This window comes from Fundulus heteroclitus, chromosome 12 (assembly GCF_011125445.2).
Source record: "Fundulus heteroclitus isolate FHET01 chromosome 12, MU-UCD_Fhet_4.1, whole genome shotgun sequence".
Lineage (NCBI taxonomy): Eukaryota > Metazoa > Chordata > Actinopteri > Cyprinodontiformes > Fundulidae > Fundulus > Fundulus heteroclitus.
Genome location: NC_046372.1, coordinates 19317530 through 19337492, shown reverse-complemented (window position 1 = coordinate 19337492; position 19963 = coordinate 19317530). Strand labels below are relative to the sequence as shown.

The window sequence follows — 19963 nt, the reverse complement described above, 5'->3', positions numbered from 1 at the left end:
TATCATGAAACTGTTGACCTTTTGGGTTTTGATTTTATTATTACAATTAAATAATAATAATAATAATAATAATAATAATAATAATAATAATAATAATAATAATAATAATTTATAATAATAATATTATGTTCAGTGTTTTTTCGCTAATCCACCTCTTATATATTTCAATCCTTATGTTATTTTGTCTGTGTTGTGTGCACCTGCCTGTTGCTTTAATCCTTTAAATTTCCCCGTTGTGGGATAAAAAAAAAAGGATTAGCTAATGTTATCTTATCTTAAATAACACTTTTTAATATATGTACTGGGTTCTTTCAAGGTCTTAATTACATTTTCTGTGTGGGCTCCAGTAACATATGATAGATAATATCTACTTTGAAAGTTAACATGAACTGCTGCTGAAGATGAACACTGATCTACCTGGATGTTCCATGGAGGACTGAAACGAATCAGTCAGAGACGTCTGTGGGTCTGTCGGGGCAATGACAGAAGTTTCGTCTCCTCTCTCCGTTTCTGTGGCTCGACGTTTTCATGTTTTTTTCACGTGCTTAGATAAATTTGTTGTGTTTCCACTGAAATGAACCGGCTTTTTACAAAACATACAGCTTGATTTCATTTACGGTATTAAAATAAAGCCAAACGGTGCTACTTCCCCTGTTCATGTTTTTTCGCTGCTGCGGTCTCTCTCAGCTGTTTGTGTGTTAAGTTTGTGTAAGAGCTGAGTGGGCGGGCCAGGCTGAGCCTGCGTGCTGATTGGCTGGCGCCGCTGAGCCATGTACGAGAGGGGAGGGGGAGCAGCAGAGTGCTGCCGTGAGACAGCGCGCTGCAGTCAGCACGCGTGCTGACTGACACTGACTGAAAGCATGTGAGCAACATGCGTTAATGCGCGATAAAATAAATATCGCCGTTAATAGTCTAATGAATTAACGCAAAATTAACACGTTAACTTGCCGAGCCCTAATTCAAATACAACTGGGTTAATGTTGCTGAATTTACCAGCTCTGGAAAATTATTGAAAACGTTGAGAAGGGTACATTTCAAACATTAGATACTTCCATTGGGTCTCAATTAGCAAAAAGTTGACACATACTTTAAACTGTTTATAGTCAATCCCCAATTTCTGCTGTTCCGAAGCCTGGATAAACAGACTTGCACAAAGATTTAAAAGCATTCCTTTTAAGCTTGTTTGGTACCTTTTTCCCCGGTGATTACAAATGCCGTAAAAGAAAGAAATAAGCCTGTTTATATGCACAGCAAAAAAACAAAACAAAAAAAAAGCGTGCATTCAACCCAATGTCCTCTTTCACACACGGTGTGGTAAAAGTGGAACAAGGTTTGCTAGGGGGGGAATTGTGGTTGATGTTTTTTCTGGCTAATTTTTCCACAGTTGCTTCTTTTAAATCAGTTTTTAAAAACCTATTGAGGACAGCCCGAAAGAAACATGCATGCGTGGGTTCTCTCCAGGTACTCCGGCTTCCTCCCACAGTTAGGTTAATTGGCTTCTCCAAATTGTCCTTAGGTGTGAATGGTTGTTTGTCCTGTTTGTCTCTCTGTGTTGCCCTGCAACAGACTGGCGACCTGTCCAGGGTGTACCCCGCCTCTTGCCCATTGACAGCTGGAGATAGGCACCAGCAACCCCTGCGACCCCATGAGGGATTAAGCGGTATGGAAAATGGATGGATTAGTGAGAGCACACTCCTGTCCACCAAAACTGATTATTGTTTACAGTCTGTGCGTGCTTTTAATTGCCTGGGTTTGCTTTTTTTGTGGGGTTTTAAATTAAAACCAGATGAGTTCGCACAAGATCAGAGTGCACACATCTGACAAAATTGTCTCTCTTCCAGGGACCTCAGTGTGGAAAACGAGTCATCCATCCAGCTGCGCTCCGATAAGGACTGAATGTTGGAAAACATGGCCATGGCAGACCACAATGCTGATATTGACAAGGTAAACGAATATAATTGCCACCCTTCTAAAAGTTGAAATGAAAAGTCCCGTTAAAAAAAAAAATTGTTGGTCCCAATTAGCATGAATTGATCAATAAATCCCAGTAACTTTTTCTGTCTATTTCCATTTGTCTGTATTAAAGGCTGAATTTTACCAAGCTATTGCTTAGTGTCTTACAAAAGTGTTTGTTACCCTTCAATTTACATTTTGTCACGTAACTGCAAACGGCAATGCATATTATTGTGATTTCATGCACCAGTCAGAAGTATTAGGAAAGAGAACATGGTTTTTAAATTTTACAAATAAAAATCTAAAGTGGCATGCATTTGGATTCCTGTCCCTTATCTCTGATGTGCCAAAATAAAACACAGGGGAGGTTTGAATGAAGTTGGCTGCACTAATGAATGAATGTTGTGTAGATGCGTGTGCCTTTATCAGTATGCAGTAAGTGCAGCTGTAAAGCTGTAAGTCAAGTGGTAAGGGCTCAGGTTTATCAGAGAATATCGGTGGGGAAAAAAGGTCCAGGTTAAAACGGTTGAGGAGTGTAAAACAGGTTATTGAAGTGCAAATCACCCCAAAATCAACTTTCTTTGCCAATGAACTTGGGCCTATGGGTGCTATTTGTTTTAATGTTATTGAGCAATAGCTTTGACATTTTCATGTAAACTTGTTTAGTTCTGCAATATTTGTCTTGAAACAGTCTTAGTGCTGCCCTCTAAGGGCTTTATCTGTTGGATTTTCCTATTGGTTCAAACGGTACATGCTTTTGTTGTCATAGCCCTGCGTTCAGGAATGAAAGCATCTCAGTCACACATGGCATGTCAGACTTAGGAGTTGGAATCGTGAGCATTGATCAATAGTATTTAGTGTTTTGTTACTGCTTTGAACATTAGCCCATGTTAGGAATGCCCATGTTAGCAATGATGCGGCTAACATCACCACTCAAAATCGGAACCCATTCTGTCCACTGCTACCTCGACTTTATGCATCGCAGAGTCAGTGCCTTGAGCCAGTGGGTCAAATTGATGGCGCTCAGCCTCGCTTGGCTCCAATATGACGACAAATGAAGTTAATGGCTTGATTTGGGACTAGCAACAAGCGACTTTTCTTTCCAATCATACTACTGAAGGTCAGTAGTATGATTGGAATTGATTATTGTCTGGTTGCTCCTGCTACTTCAGAAGTGGCAAAGCTCTTCTCACACCTCCTCTCCCCTCCCGAACAATTTAAAGCCTGTCATACAGCTGCTTATCTTTCCAGTTGTGGAGCAAATGTGCTCAAAGATAAAACTGAAATGCCAAGAGAAACCAATGCTTCTTTTTACTGATTTTTCCTGAAAATTCAGACAATTCCTCCCTGTGTTCAATCCAGCATAAACGAAAGAGAAAAAAAAAACAGTCTCTACAAAGCAAATTCCGTACAAAACAAGATGAAAATATTCCATAGCTTCAAGCTGTTCTACTTCAGATGCCCTCAATGTCAACTGGATTGACAATTTTAAACCCTAACATCAGGGGAGACTGGGGACACTTGTAATACTTTTTTTGCATTTGACTCTGTTACTCAGAGATAGTTTGGATAATACAAACCACAGTTTTATACAATACATTTCCAACTGTCTAATAGTCCAAACCATTTAAAACTTATGTATGGAAGTACATTTTTGATAATTTGCATCCGAATGCACAGTCAGATGTTGCGACATTGTTTGGGTATGGTTGCAACGTGTTACAAATACAATATATTGCACCATTAATATATTAATAATAATGATGAGAATAATTTATTTTATTTAAAAAAGATGTATAACAATATCGCAGTGTTATCTGCTTTGATCAGATGATGTATATTTTCCTAGACGTGGCACAGAGGTTAGGGAGTTCGTCTTGCAATTGGCAGGTTGCCGGTTCGATCCCCCGCACTGACTGTCTCTGTCGTTGTGTCCTTGGGCAAGACACTTCACCCGCATTGACTGCTGGCGGTGGTCAGAGGGCCCGGTGGCGCCGGTGCATGGCAGCCTCGCCTCTGTCAGTCTGCCCCAGGGCAGCTGTAGCTACTAACATAGCTCACCACTGTCAGGGTGCGAATGGGTGAATGACTGAACTGTAGTGTAAAGCGCTTTGGAGGTCGTCAAGACTAGTTAAAGCACTATACAAGTACAAGCCATTTACCATTTAGATGACAAAGCCTTACATACGAGAGAAAGAGACTTACATACTGATGTCAGTGACAATTGATTCATTATTCATTATTGTGTGTTTTTTATATTTTTTTTATATGGTTAAACCATTCTCTGCATCCTCCTCAGTACAAAAACACATGGTAGTAAAATGGCATAGAGAGACACGTCTTAGAGGAGCTCTTAAATCTGCGTTTTTTTTTTTCCCTATGCAATGGGGTGCATCAAACTGAGCATTTACAGTGAGTGTCATCACTCTAGCTCATTTCTGATTGGAGCAAAATGACATTTTGCAACTGTCCCCGGTCTCCCCTGATTGGTTTTTCTTTTCCCTGATGTATTTTTATTTATTTTTTTACTGTATTTGACATTTAAAATGTGCATTAGTACTGATGTGTACAATTCAAAGACTATCCTGACATTCAAACCTGTTAATGTAAAATATACTTTGACTGAAGGATACCTTTGGCATTTACATTTATGGAAAATGCCAAGTGGACAAACAACTGCCTTACATTTTTGTTGCTGTCAAGAAATCGTGTATTAAAAAAAAAAAAACGTTTTGGAATTCTGGCTAAAAGTTTAGTGTTTATTTTTTTATGGCACATTGAATTTTTCCACAGTGTCACTTCTTAGCTGCTCAGTAAGTCTTGCTGCTTATGGAGCCTTGAACATACCATGGAAAAGGGTCTTTACATCTACTGTTCGAACCTTCAGGTTCCTATTTGCAATTTGATAAAACCCAAAAAGACTCAGCCACTGAACACTGTTGGCATTCTCTCCAGCAAGCATAATGATCGTGTCACCGTTGTTCAGAACTGTGTAATTAACAATGCTGTGAGAAATGATGACAGAGCTGCCAAAGAGTGCCATTGATTACTCTGATCTTTGGCAATCACTTGCTGCTTTCCTCCAGGAACGTTTACAGTCGACTTTGGGGTTAAATTGCCTTCATTGATCAGTCGGTAGCTTGAAAAACCCCAACGAGGTGAGCGCTGGCTTACTCTTGACTTGCTGTTTCGTGCTGATTTTCCTTGACAAGAAAGAGATGGGGTCCATGCTGATTGCATGATGAAATGCTTCTGGATAATGCTTAAGTTCATCCTGAACTCTTCCGTCGAAGTCCATTTGTTTGACTCTCATTCGCTTCCCAGCCGTGGGAGGGCCGTGTCACTTTTCAGCTTCTCTCGATATGACTCCTGGTTAGAAACAACCCATTCAGCCAGCACCACAAGTGTTACAAGGGTCAGAACCTATTAGCGTAGTTATAGTTGTGACTCATGCGTGTATAAAAATGTCTGTGTGCTCTTTCTTTGCAGTGTACAGCCCAGGGCAGGACCTCACCCATTAAGTCGGTGCAGAATGGCAGCCCCTCAAAATGCCCTCGCTTCATAAAGATCAAGAACTGGGAGACGGGCACCGTCTACAATGATGTCCTCCACCACAGCTGCAGTTCGGTAAGGCAGAATCTATCAGTTATTATTGAAGTAGTTTTTTTCATTGTAAAAACCGCTGACCAATCTATCATTTATATCCTTTATAGTATAAAAGTTGATTCAAGTATAGTTGTTGCAGGAATGAGTGGTATGTGTTTATAGTCTTAATTGGAAATAAGTCAATGTCGGTAGTAAAATAGAAATACCTCCATGAGTATATAAAAAACTTAAATCACAAACTCAAGAAATGGAAATGTATTCATACAATAACTTATTTACTTACCAACTTACTGAACTGGGTGTTCAGCGACTCAAAACTTGGCCTTACTGATGCTGATTTTTGACGTTTTTACATATATGCCATGTTAATAGTCATGTTCTCGCTCGATTGTTTGGTTTGTCTAATGAAGTGCGGAATATCACGAAAGCAAAATAAATTACGAAAAGCTCTGAAAGTTAGTAGTTTGCAGTTTTTGTAGTAAAAGAAAAGCTGTTTAGCATTGTTTTTAAGAAAAATATAGGTTGATTAATTAAGATTTATAAATCTGTTTTGTAGCAATTTGGAGCCTGTGCACACATGTTAGGAACCTTTACACGTTTCCCCACAGTGGACACATTCAAGATTAATGCCAAGCTTTTATGGAGTGGAGATTTCTGCAAAGTCAAATCATGCAATGTTCAGAAAAGATAACGTTCCACATATGTGATTATGGTCTTTACACATTGAATTTCAGCAGTCACGCTCATATATTTAGTAAACAGCATAATTTGCATAGTTAAAAATGGGCTGCACGAATAGCTGAGTGCATATAGGTAAGTTTAAATTTTTTGTACTTTAAGGTTTTTTATAAAGTGCTTCCTTGACTAGAAGGAAGGGGTATTTACAACCAGAAGTTGTCTGCTTTATAGTCTCTGAATCCAGCTGAAGCTTCAAAGCAACCTGGCATATTCTAGGTGTACAGCAAGGAGGATCTGTTATAATTAATGTAGGCTGGTGGAGAGATTGCTGACAAAGTTGCATCCTTTAGCTGGTAAAGTTTCCCCTGCTGCTTAGGTGTCAAAAGGTGCAACAGGTCCTGCTCCCCTCCCAGGTGCTGTTTGGTCTCCCAACCTGTGAAAAAAAAGACACCAGATCAGTGATATTCTAGAGAAATCCGATTATGTTGCATAGTTTTGATATACATGACAAACTCTTACTTGTGACTGTTTGAAAGTCTGAGCAGAAAGAAGGTAACCCATATAAAAACCATAGTAGCAAAGCTGAGGTTTGGAAAATTATGTTTTATTAAACCACAAAACCTCTTAAATGTTCTCCTGAAAGTTCCTGTAACCTCTTAAGACACGAGAATCTACACATAGGCTTTTTAATAGCTAGAAATTATCAGTTTCTCTTCAATCATATATCTTTCTTACTCCTGACAGATCTGTAAATGAGATTTATAAGTGATCAGAATTGTTTCAGGTGTCTGCAAGACTGTGTGGACCAAAATGGTCGGGCCTTAGAGGTTAGGATTCAGTTCAATTTTATTTATATAGCGCCAATTCATGAAACATGTCATCTCAAGGTACTTTACAAAGTCAAGGTCAATCATATTATACAGATTGGGTCAGATTATACAGATTGGTAAAAAAAAGTCCTATTTAAGGGAACCAGTTGATGCAATCAACTGGTTCCCTTAAATAGGACTTTTTTTAACTACAGTGCTTGTTGTGTGTGAGGACATTTCATCACAGGACTTGGGCATCTTAACTGATTTGTGTTGGCAATTGAAAGTCTGAGAGGTGGAGATTATCTTTTCAAAATGAATGTCCTAAAACCATGCAGAATATTTCAGCATACCTCACACTGTCATATTATGGTGACCTTATTGTGCAGAACCTGAGCACGTTGTAGTCAGTGAGTCACTGAGCCACAAATTCCTCTGTGGATCAGAGTCTTCCAGAGTCAAATGTGAGGCCATCTGTTCAACAGATGAAGCTTTACCCAAACTGGGTTACCCAACGGGACAACGATACCCACAGCCCAGCCACTCTTCAACAGGGTGTTGGCTATAGAAAACAATCATGTTGTTGCTATGGCCTAAATAACGGGGCTCTGACCTTTCCTGGTTATGCCAAACCTGTGCATAAACTAATGCTGGCAAATCTCTTTTGGCTAAAACTACATTTTAAAGACATTTGGGCTGCTTCGAGTTAAAAATATTACAATGCTTAAAGTAAAAACAATATTGAGGAATCCTTAATTTCTTCAGCATTTAAATTATTCTGGCTAAAACGCCATGTCAGTTCACGCCCTTTATGCCTGTACTGTTGTGCAGCAGGATTTGTGACTGATATTGTTGCTTCAGTGATGTGCAGAACTTTTCCATATTTTTCTCACAAATGTGATGGATGAAGATTTTCCTCTTCAATTCAATTCAATTTTATTTATATAGCGCCAAATCATGAAACATGTCATCTCAAGGCACTTTACAAAGTCAAGTTCAATCATATTATACAGATTGGGTCAGATTATACAGATTGGTCAAAAATGTCCCATATAAGGAAACCAGTTGATTGCATCAAAGTCCCGACAAGCAGCATTCACTCCTGGGGAAGCGTAGAGCCACAGGAAGAGTCATCTGCATTGTACATGGCTTTGCTGCAATCCCTCATACTGAGCAAGCATGAAGCGACAGTGGGAAGAAAAACCACCCATTAACGGGAAGGAAAAACCTCCGGCAGAACCGGGCTCAGTATGAACGGTCATCTGCCTCGACCGACTGGGGTTACAGAAGACAGAACAGAGACACAACAAGAGAAACAAAAAAAGCACAGAAGCACACATTGATCTAGTAATCTGTTCTACATTAGATGGTAGTAGCGGGTGAGCCGTCTTCTCTGGATGATGTCACAGTTAACAGAACGCCAGACCAGGTGTACCTACTATGAAGAAAAAGAGAGAGAGCAAAAAGTTAAAAGCTGAAATGACGACAGTCATTTCAATGTAATACAATGCAAAACTGGAGAACAGTAGACTGAAGAACAGTAGAAATCAGCAGAGTGAGAAAATTAGACCCTGATGTCCTCCAGCAGCCTAGGCCTATCACAGCACAACTATAGAGATAGCTCAGGGTATGAGCCACTCTAACTATAAGCTTTGTCAAAAAGGAAAGTTTTAACATTAGTCTTAAAAATAGATAGGGTGTCTGCCTCACGGACCAAAACTGGGAGTTGGTTCCACAGGAGAGGAGCCTGATAGCTAAAGGATCTGCCTCCCATTCTACTTTTAGAGACTCTAGGAACCACCAGCAGACCTGCAGTCTGAGAGCGAAGTGCTCTGTTAGGAACGAACGGGGTAATCAGAGCTCTGATATATGATGGAGCTTGATTATTAAGGGCTTTATACGTTAGAAGGAGAATTTTAAATTCTATTCTTGATTTAACAGGAAGCCAATGAAGGGAAGCTAAAATTGGAGACATATGATCCCTCTTGTTGATTTTCATCAGAACTCTTGCCACAGCATTTTGAATCAGCTGAAGACTTCGAACTGCATTTTGTGGACTTCCTGATAGTAAAGAATTACAATAGTCCAGCCTTGAAGTAACAAATGCATGGACTAGTTTTTCAGCATCACTCCTGGACAGAATGTTTCTAATTTTGGCGATATTCCGGAGGTGAAAAAAGGAAACTCTGGAAACCTGTTTAATATGGGATTTAAATGACATGTCTTGGTCGAAAACAACACCAAGATTTTTAACTTTATTACCAGAGGCCAAGTTAATGCCATCCAGATTAAGGGATTGATTAAGAACTTTATTTTTTGAAGACTCTGGCCCAAAGATTACAACTTCTGTCTTGTCAGAATTTAAATGCAGGAAATTTAAAGTCATCCAGCTTTTGATGTCATCAAGACATGACTGCAGTCGAAGTAACTGATTGGATTCATCAGGATTTATGGATAAATATAGCTGAGTGTCATCAGCATAACAGTGGAAATTAATCCCATGCTGTCTGATAATTTTGCCAATCGGAAGCATATATATAGTAAATAGAATTGGTCCAAGGACTGAACCCTGTGGTACTCCACAAGTGACCCTAGAGTTTGAGGAAGATTTATTATTAACATGAACAAACTGGAATCTGTCCGACAGATAAGATTTAAACCAGCCTAATGCTTTTCCCTTAATCCCTACAGTATGCTCAAGTCTTTGTAGGAGAATATTGTGATCAACTGTATCAAATGCAGCACTGAGATCTAACAGGACAAGTATAGACACAAGTCCATTATCTGAGGCCATGAGACTATCATTGGTGACCTTCACCAGAGCTGTTTCAGTGCTATGATGAGCTCTGAAGCCTGACTGAAACTCCTCAAGTAGGTCATTACTTTGTAAATGTTCACATAGTTGATTAGCAACTACTTTCTCAAGAATTTTAGATAAGAAAAGAAGATTAGATATAGGTCTGTAATTTACTAACTCATCTTGATCAAGAGATGGTTTCTTAAGTAAAGGTTTAATAACAGCTACTTTAAAAGCCTGTGGTACATATCCATTTACCAAGGATAGATTAATCATGTCTAAAATAGGACCACTGATCAGAGGGAATACCTCCTTAAACAACTTGGTTGGGATTGGGTCTAACATACAGGTAGAAGGTTTAGATGAAGCTAAAATTTTAGATAGCTCAGAAAGCTCTACTGCTTTTAAACAGTTCAGACACTGCGCAGGTTCTAAGGATTCCTCCAATGCTGCCTCACTTACTGAGGACGAGGTAATCATGTTTGGGAGGATGCCAATTATTTTATTTTTAATGGAATCAATTTTATTTATGAAGAATCCCATAAAATCATTACTGCTAAGAGCTAAGGGAATGGATGGATCAACAGAGCTGTGGCTCTGGGTAAGTTTGGCAACTGTACTGAAGAGAAATCTAGGATTATTCTTATTCTCCTCAATTAATGATGAAAAATATGCTGCTCTAACTCTGCGAAGGGTCTTGTTATACAACAATAGACTGTTCTTCCAGATTAAGTAGGATTCCTCTTGGTGTGTAGAGCGCCATTTTCTCTCCAATTTCCTAACATTGTGCTTCAAGGAACGCAGCTCTGAATTAAACCAAGGAGCCAGCTTCCTGTGAATAATCACCTTCTTTTTCAAGGGAGCTACATTGTCTAATGCAGAACGCAATGACGAAGTCATACCGTTTACAAAGACATCTATTTGTGAATTGGAAGAAACAACATTGCTGCCATCTACAGGGCATTTCTGCAATACGGAGGATATTAAAAAGGGGACAGACTCTTTAAGTTTTGATACAGCATTATCCGATAAAGATCTACTATAATGGAACCCTCTTTTGGGGGTGGAGAACTCAGTTAGATTAAACTCAAATGTTATTAAAAAATGATCAGACAGGACAGGGTTGTGAGAGAATACTGTTAATTCTTCACAATCAATGCCATATGTCAGCACAAGGTCTAAAGTATGGAGCCGAGAGTGCGTCGGTTCATGCACATTTTGAGCAAAACCAATTGAATCTAGGATAGTTTTAAAGGCTACACTAAGGTTATCACATTCTGTGTCAACATGGATGTTAAAATCACCCACTATAATAGCCTTATCAGTATTTAACACCAAATCAGATAAGAAATCTGACAACTCATCCAAAAACTGAGTGTAAGGGCCTGGTGGACGATACAAAACAACAAACAGAAGAGGTTTTATTGCTTTGCAGTTTGGATGAGGGAAACTGAGGGTTAAATGTTCAAAAGAACTGTAGTTATTAATTGGCCTGGGACTAATTAATAAATCAGACTGAAAGATGGTTGCCACTCCTCCTCCTCTTCCCACGGATCTGGGAATGTGGAAATTTGAATAATTGGAGGGAGTTGACTCATTTATACTAACGTAGTCCTCTTGTAGCCAGGTTTCTGTGAGACAAAACAAATCAATCTGTTTATCAGAAATCAATTCGTTAACTAACAAAGTCTTTGGAGGGAGAGACCTTATATTTAATAGACCACATTTAATTGTTTTATTTTTAGGTTCAAGGTGAACCGTATTGATTTTTATTAGGTTTTTATGATTTGTTCCTTTTAGATAAGTTTTTGATCTGTTAAGTTTTGGCCAAGGGAAAGACACCGTCTCAATAGGATAATGGGTGGGTAACAGTACAGAAGCTGCAGAGAGGTGTGTTAAACTACGGCTCTGCTTCCTGGTCTGGACCCTGGGTTGTCAGCATTTAGGAGGACTAATAAATCCGGCCAGATTTCTAGAAAGAAGAGCTGCACCATCCAAAGTAGGATGGATGCCGTCTCTCCGGATCAGACCATGTTTTCCCCAGAAAGTTCTCCAGTTATCAATGTAGCCCACGTCGTTTTCAGGACACCACCTAGACAACCAGCGGTTGAATGATGAAGTTTGAACAGTGTGCACACTCTATGATGCACAGTGGACGATTTGGACATTTTTATACATAATGGGTGTAGACCGGTGTGTCTTTTTTGATTCTTAGAAGCCATTCGTTTGAGAGATAAAGTTAACCTTTTTGATGATTATTATGATTAAGGAAATTTATGGCCAAGAATTTCTACAATAGATTTGGTATTATCGATTTTGATGTCTTAGGACCTAAGCAGTGTTTCATAATTCAGTTTGCTGCCATTGTTGAATAGAAATTGTAGAGGCATGGATGTGTTTAGCACTGGTCACAAGAGGGAGCCAGTGTGTTTGGATATATGTCTGCGTGTGGATGATGGCCTAATAATTATCACCTGTGTCTGCCCATGTAGTTTGTTTTTTCTTTTGTTTGTGACAGAGAGGGTTGACATAGGGGCCGGTATTTTCTGTTGATCGCAAAGTAACAACTCAATAACCAAAGTATCTTTTTAGTCAATATACAATCTTGTCAGTGTATTATGCAAGAAGAAGAAAAATAAACACCCTTCAACCAGTATTGGAGCCAAGTTTCCTCCTTCAGTCAGCGAGTCAGACAGACAACTATGTCCTTCCCTCAGTGACTAACCTAGTTTGCGATAGTCACCTTACAAATATCTATACTTTGCATAGCAAGTGGCACTGTGAAGGAACATACTATCAGAAATGAGAGAAAATAAGTGAAAGAACAGTCAAGAAATTCAGATTAATTTTATAAGACGCGCCCCATAAACTGAAATCAAATTCCAGATTGGTAATATCTATGGACAATAATAGAGATACTTTTGTAAAAACATCAGTCTCTTAATAATTTAGGTTAATGCTTAATTTTATAACAAATTATGATGTGTTATTGAGGACCAGTTATGAACTATAGCCTCTGTTGACAGCCCTAACAGACCAGTAGATGTACTGAATCAAAGTGTCTTAACAATCCAAAGGTCATGAAAAATACTTGCCTCAATAAATCTGAATTTCATTGAAAAGTTGGCTTAAGAAATTTTTAAGTGAAAGAGTTAAACTTACATGATTTATTAGTTACACTATATTGCCAAAAGTAATTGCTCACCCATCCAAAACTGTTGGAATCAGGTACTCCAATCACATTTATGGCCACATGTGCATAAAATCAAGCACCTAGTCACGCAGATTGTGTTTTTTACAAACATTTGGGAAAGAATGGGTCGCTCTCAGAAGCTCAGTAAGTGGAACTGTGATAGGATGCCACCCGTGCTATAAATCCAGCCGTGAAATTTCCTCGCCCCTAAATACTATACAGTCAACTGTCAACTATATCATAAGAAAATGGAAGCGTTAGAGAATGACAGCAGCTCAGCCACGAAGTGGTCGGCCACCTAAACTGGTGGAGCGGGGTGAGCCTATGGAACTCTGAATTCTTCAGCAGACCAAGACATTTTGGACAAGTCTATGCTCCCAACTTTTTGGGAACAGTTTGGAGCTGGCCCCTGCCTCTTCCAACATGACAAGTTCCATAAAGATATGAATGGCAGAGTCTGGTGTGGATGACCTTGACTGGCCTGCACAGAGTCCTGACCTCAACCCGACTGACCAGCTTTGGGATGAATTAGAGCAGAGACAGAGAGCCAGGCCTTCTCGTCCAACATCAGTATGTGACCTCCCAAACGCGCTTCTGGAAGAATGGTCAAAATATTCACATAAACACACTCCTAAACCTTGTGGACAGCCTTTCTAGAAGAGTTGAAGCTGTTCTATGGTGGACCAACATGATATTGACCCCTATGGATTAGGAGTGGGATGTCACTTAAGCTCATGCATGAGTCGAGGAAGGTGAGCAAATACTTTTGGCAATATAGTGTACGCATTTTTAAGCTTTAATTTTTTAAAGCAATATAGTGTATGCATTTTTAAGCTTTAATAAGTTCATTTTGAGTACTGTGACAAGTCATGAAGATGAAAAAATCATAAAATAACAGCATTAAAAGGGAAAAAAAATTGCCATTTTCTTCCTTTTACCTGCAACTAAACTTTCCATGAATTTGCTTTGATACAGAAATCTCAACGATCAGCTTCTTTAGCCATTACCTCTTGTGGCTTGCCTTCCTTGTTGGAGGGTGTTTATGATGGATGGAAGGCCTCTGACCCAACAGTCGTCATCGTTGTATTTCACCTGCTTAATGAACTGGGTCATCTGAACCTAAAATAGGCACACGTTTCCCTTTTCCTCAATTTATCACCAAACAAATTGATGGTAGAGACTCCCAAGTAGTTGCAGAGTTGTTTTATTGAGACATCGTTTACATTTTTTAAATGTGGAAAATCCTTTTTCCTGCTATACTTTGCAGTCTGGAAGGTAAACATCCATAACTGGATTTGCAACCAAGTCTGTGTTGGATGGTTTCCCACAACTTTGAGACTGAAATTCCCAAAAGCCTGTGCTTAGCACTCTCTTGATTCTTTCCTGTTCATTTATCACCTGCTTTTTTTTTTTGTTGACAACATATTCTGCCATGCAGTCAATGTTTCTTCTTTTAGTTAAGAGCCCATCTAGCAGTAAAAAGGTGAGCATTGCTGTTTTTAAGCATGCACTGTCCATTTGTAAGCAGCCTAATCTCTTTGGTGACTTATCAGCCTGTCGTGTGCATCCCAATGAATGGGCTGCAATGGCATCTTCAGATTTATTATATATCACAGATGATCCGTCTTTTTCTAAAAGGACAGCTGGCTGGCATGAATGCCCAGAGCAGTGTGACGAGCGGACGTGCTGAAGCATGAGTTATTTCTTTGTTTTATTTTTAACTCTCTACTTATCCATTTTCCCCCTTTTTTTTACTCCATCACTTCTTTGTTTCATCTGTCTCGGTCTTGCTTATTGTCGGGTACCTTTTTTGCCAGATTGCTGTTTCTTTTCGAATATTTATTTCATCTTGAACTTTCTGTATTTTATTTTTGTCTTCCATGTTTTTTTTTGTTTTGTTTTGTTTTCTGCTCTGTGTGCTCACAGAAAAAAAAAATCTTGATTTTCTTGTCTGTTTTGGAGAAATTGTTCGAGTGTTGGTAAAGTGTAAGTGGGAGGTTGAGTTTAATGAGCCAATTTTGGCAACACTAGGGTCATAGTCAATTTTTCTTTCTGCTAAAACCCTCCACTTATGCTCTTTGTTCTCTCTCCAACAATTCAAGGCAACTGACTAAAGCTTTAATAATAATGAACTGAGCACACACGGTTGCATTTTTTTTTTTCATAGCAGCCATCTGTTTTTTCCCCCCCTCCTCCATTCTATTCTTCAAGTTTAACGAAACGACACCAACATGACTCACTGACTTGGTCATTCATTGACACACATCGCCGTCCACTGATGTTTTCAAGAGTTACGTTACTTTAGTCAAATAAAGTGTTTTTACAAGAAAACAAGCCACCTTCCCAACAGCTTAATTGTTCTATCTCTGAACTGATCATTCTCAGCAGTAACACCATGATGTATTAAGTATTGAAAGGATAAAAACGGTTCTAACACACCTGAATGCCGGATTCATTGTATTGATCTCACAGAGGGGAAAAAACTTACTGGAGGATGATTTACCACCAAAACTGTTTCAGTTTGTTGCAGTTATAGGACTTTTTCAAAAATGTTTTTTTTCTTTTAATTTTAAAATGCAACGTATTAACTTTAAACACAAGCTCTTTTTCCCAAAAACAAATTAGCTGAAATTAAAACCCGACTTGTCTAAATAAGAGAAATGGAAAAATGTGCCCTTTTTTACTTATAAATCATACAACTTCACTTATGAATATAAGACTCACTCTGTGATGTCTCTGTTTTTTTCTTTGGGGGGGGGGGGGGGTACATGCATACTTTGGTATGCTTGTACATCTTTTTCTTTTCATTTTTAAAATATCTAATTGGTGAAACAACAAATTTTGCCCTTTTTCTCATATTTGACACCCTCTATTTCTCAACATGGACTAACAAAGTCTGTGCATTACATCATAATGTCCCTGCCTACATATGATGGTTAGTGACAGTCAGGTCACATGTAGCTGATAACATGCATGAAACTAATGAGTTTATAGATATAGTCGGTGTGTTTCTGTATTTATTTGATCTATAGAGGAGAAAAATGGATGGAAACCTGAGAAACTTTGGAAGTGAACCAACAAAGCTGTGCCTCCTATAGTAACAGTTTGCAGAATTATTTGCCTACTATGAAAAAAGGCAAACAATAAACTTTGGTTTGTCTTTGCTTGTGATTGAGGATTTTTAAAATCTTGAACATAATCAAACAAATATTTCCACCAGTCTGTTTCTACCACCAAAAAAGAGGGAACATTTTTTTTTCCATTTTATTTGAAAATGAAAAATCCACTTTTCTGGTTTTTGTTGAAAATCCAGTTAAATATACAGGTTTACACCTGTTGCATAGCCTCAGTCATCAGAGTTTTTAAACTGTTTTCTCAGTGATAAACTCTAAAAACTGTAATATGTACAAAGTGTTTCAAGTCAAACACTCAAGCATATAGATGTGCATATAGCAAACCTAGGATATGGAGTTCATAGAACAATTTTGGCAATTATGACCAGATCCTCCAAAACATGACTCGTTATTTTCACTCTAGGGTGAACTGGGAGGGTAGACTGGCTTCATATTCAGAGCACAGTACAGCATCTCGGTTAAGTTCTGACAAGTGTGCAGGTGCTCATCAATTCAGAGTCCTGTAAATCCATGTGCTGCTAGCAGGTCTTTGGGGGCTTGTGAGCAGGGCCTGCCGGTTCAATCATGTGCCAGGCTGAAAATTAAACGTAGCAAAGCCTTTTCTGGCATGGTGTCAGGGCTCTGGCTGTCTTTATTGTTGAGTCTAAGGTCTGTATGTTGAATTTTAGTTGTTTTTTTTTGTCTTTTTAAAGTCAACTGAAAATCCAGCTTTTTTATGTAGCTTTTGCTTAGTTGCCATATTGCTTTAGTTTTAGTTTTAGTTTAGTTTTTACAATACATAACTTTGCGTGTACAACAGTGTTACTTACCTAATTGCAGGTGCCATTCTGCAGTGAAAATGTCTGCATTGGCTCTGTGATGTTCCCAAATCAGTCCGTTCGCAAACCAGACGAGGTTCGTCCCAAAGAGGAGCTTCTTCCCTTGGCCGCAGACTTTATCAACCAATACTACACCTCCATCAAAAGGTAGGTTCAGCTCGTAATACCTGGAAAAATTAAGAATGTAAACCAATGAGACTTGTTCAAAGGAGATGTTGAATGGTCACACAGTGTTTGCATTGTTTGTCATCTAATTTAGTGTAATAAATGACAACTCTGTTAGCACTTAAGTGTGATGAATCACCACCCAAAACAGTATAAATGTAATAAAACGAGTCAAAAGAAATTGATTGAAAAAAGTTTATCAGTTCTATCTAAAGGTCGTTTTCTTTTAGCTTTCTGTTGCACAGAACACCGATATGGTAAATGTGTCATGAGTCAGATACAGAAGACCCTGAATTCAGCCAGACAAACAAAGGTTGAAATAAAAAGGCGATTTATTAACAGAGCAAAAAACTCAAACAGTCCACAGCCAACAACCAAAAATAAACTGGTCAAGAGTCAGGCTGGTCTAATAACAAAAAGAGCAGAACAGGTCAAAATAATCCAGGTAAAAACTAACAGAATCAGGTTGGGTACAGGCAAAACAGGATCAGACTTACCCAAGGCAGGAGAAAACACACAATGATCGGGCAGAGTGCAAGGGGCAGAGGGAGGTATAAGTAGGGGAGTGAGCAGGTGAACAGAATGAAACTAATTACTAGACTAGGTGGAGCTGATCAGGGAAGTGGCTGGAGGTGGAACTGACATGTGAAAACAGGTTAAACTAAAACAGTTCAAGAACACAAACTAAATGACAAGACCTAACAAAACCTAACATGGAACCAAGACTGAAACAGGACACAAGCTAAAATAGAAAAGAACCCAAAAACAGAAACTAAACTAAGGCAGGAACTCAAACTATGACAAAATTTATAGGGCTTTTGTCATTCTGACCACTCAGGCGCTTTATACTAGAGCCACATTCACCCAATCAAACATGTGGCAGTGCACACGCTCTTAAGTGTAGTGTATAATATAGTTTTCCCATCAATCCTAACACGACTTTGATCACGAGTAAAGTTTTTTTTGACAAAAAAGCGACTCAAAATTCAGCCAGAAGGAACACATTTTAAAATAATTTGTTTCCACCACATGAAGCCAGTACTTGTAATAGGTCATTTATATATGTTGGAACAGTTCAAAGTGCTTCTTTTGACAGTATGTATAGATTACTAGAATATATTCACTAGACTTCCAAATGGTGCAATCGAGATAGACAGCAGATGGAAAAAATGTAACAGTGAGGATGGCGTGTAAACAAGTCTCACTTTAACACAAACTGTACCTGTGTTTCTGTTTCTGGTTAAAATATGCTTTTTTTATTAATTTCATGGAGGCTAGTAGAGGAGCCAGAAGTTGTACTAAAACATTATGTTCAGAATAAGCACAAAATGTGTGTATACAATAAAAGTACAAAATATGAAGTAAATTACTCGTACAAATAAATGTTGTTTATCCAAAATGTCGCGGAGTGTAATTGGTTACCACCCACCTCTTGTTAAACTACAATAAAAAGGTGGAAGAAATCAAACAACTTATCGAGTTGGAGATTGAATATATTTATTTTTTAGTAAGTTAAATCATATTACCTGTGCTTAACTGGCAGTAGCTGGATTTGTCTTTTTAAAGAGAACAAAAAACCTTTATTGCTAAATTAGAGAAGCTGCAGTAGCTTTTGGTGATTGTTTAACTACAAACTTTATCTTCCTGTATAAATAATGTCAATGAACATGTCTGACATTTGAGATTGTTTGAAAAATGGGTCACTCTTTGACATTTAGCTGGAGGTTAATGTTCAGATAAGTTGATGTTAAGTTTTCAAACTGAGTTAAAGAGCCAATGAGGCTCTTTAACTTCTGACACATGTTTAACAATATATACTATTATGCATCTGTAAGCAGCTTTTAAGCTGTTCTACAGTCTAAATAGAATCTGAAATTATACGGATGGATTCCAATGTCCAAACACAGAAATAAGATTCATAAGCAGCGGGTTTATCGGTTTATGTAACTCATAGAGGGGAAGGATTTGATTTTACAAATTCAGTTTGGGCGACTAGCCAGCAGAAAAATAGTTGTACTAATCAATGTAAATTAGCCCTCAACAGAATACAAAATTATTATATCACTTAATTTATGAAATGTCAACATCCAGGATGTGCTTTTTTGATTGTAATTCAGAATTTTGTCTGAAGGCTGCTGTCTAAGTTGAGCAAACATTGCATTGAGTTACATTACATTGAGTGCTTTGTCAAGATATAAATATGTATAATTTATTTTGGTTGTGGAAACTTATTTTTCACTTTGGTGTAAACTCACTTTTTGGAATAATCTTTATATCCTCTTCGATCAACTGCCCAACACATTCTCCAGGTGTCTTACAATAAGTTAGGACATCCTCAAAAAGTTGATTTATTTCAGTTATTCAATTCAAAAGTGGAATTTACATTATATATTTTAATTAAAAAATATGTGTCAAACATTTATTTTTGTAAATTTTGATCATTATGGCTTATAGGTAATGTAAATAAACATTCAGTTTCTCATACAGTTGGAATATTTCATATGACCAATAAAAGCATGGCTGTAATACAAAAATATTAAAGCTTATTCAATGCTGGAGAATACCGCTGAGTGTGAGACTGGAATAGACCACATGCATATTCACAAAACAAAAAAAACATCTTCTGAATCTCAGTTTCACTTTTAGAAATTAAATATAGTAATGTCCCTTCTTTAATTAAAACATACCATGTTTATAAATTGTCTATAAAAGTCTTATAGCTAAATCCCTGCAAGAGGCTTGAATTTTGCCTTTATGTCCTATAGAGCATGTGATTAGAATAGATCTTCACACCCAGAGCTCTCTCTTCT

The 19963-nt window shown here is 38.1% G+C and overlaps 1 protein-coding gene across 1 annotated transcript in view; it reads left to right on the top strand.

Moving 5' to 3' along the window:
- The first annotated feature begins 1841 nt into the window (after positions 1-1841).
- The window catches only part of LOC118564870 (nitric oxide synthase, brain-like), a 49841-nt gene continuing 31719 nt past the window's right edge, over positions 1842-19963 (top strand). The window contains exons 1-4 of the mRNA XM_036144204.1: positions 1842-1944; positions 5443-5580; positions 6787-6789; positions 16990-17135. Of these exons, the coding sequence (XP_036000097.1) occupies positions 1897-1944; positions 5443-5580; positions 6787-6789; positions 16990-17135 (335 nt within the window). The 5' untranslated portion in view covers positions 1842-1896. The remainder of the gene's footprint in view (positions 1945-5442; positions 5581-6786; positions 6790-16989; positions 17136-19963) is intronic.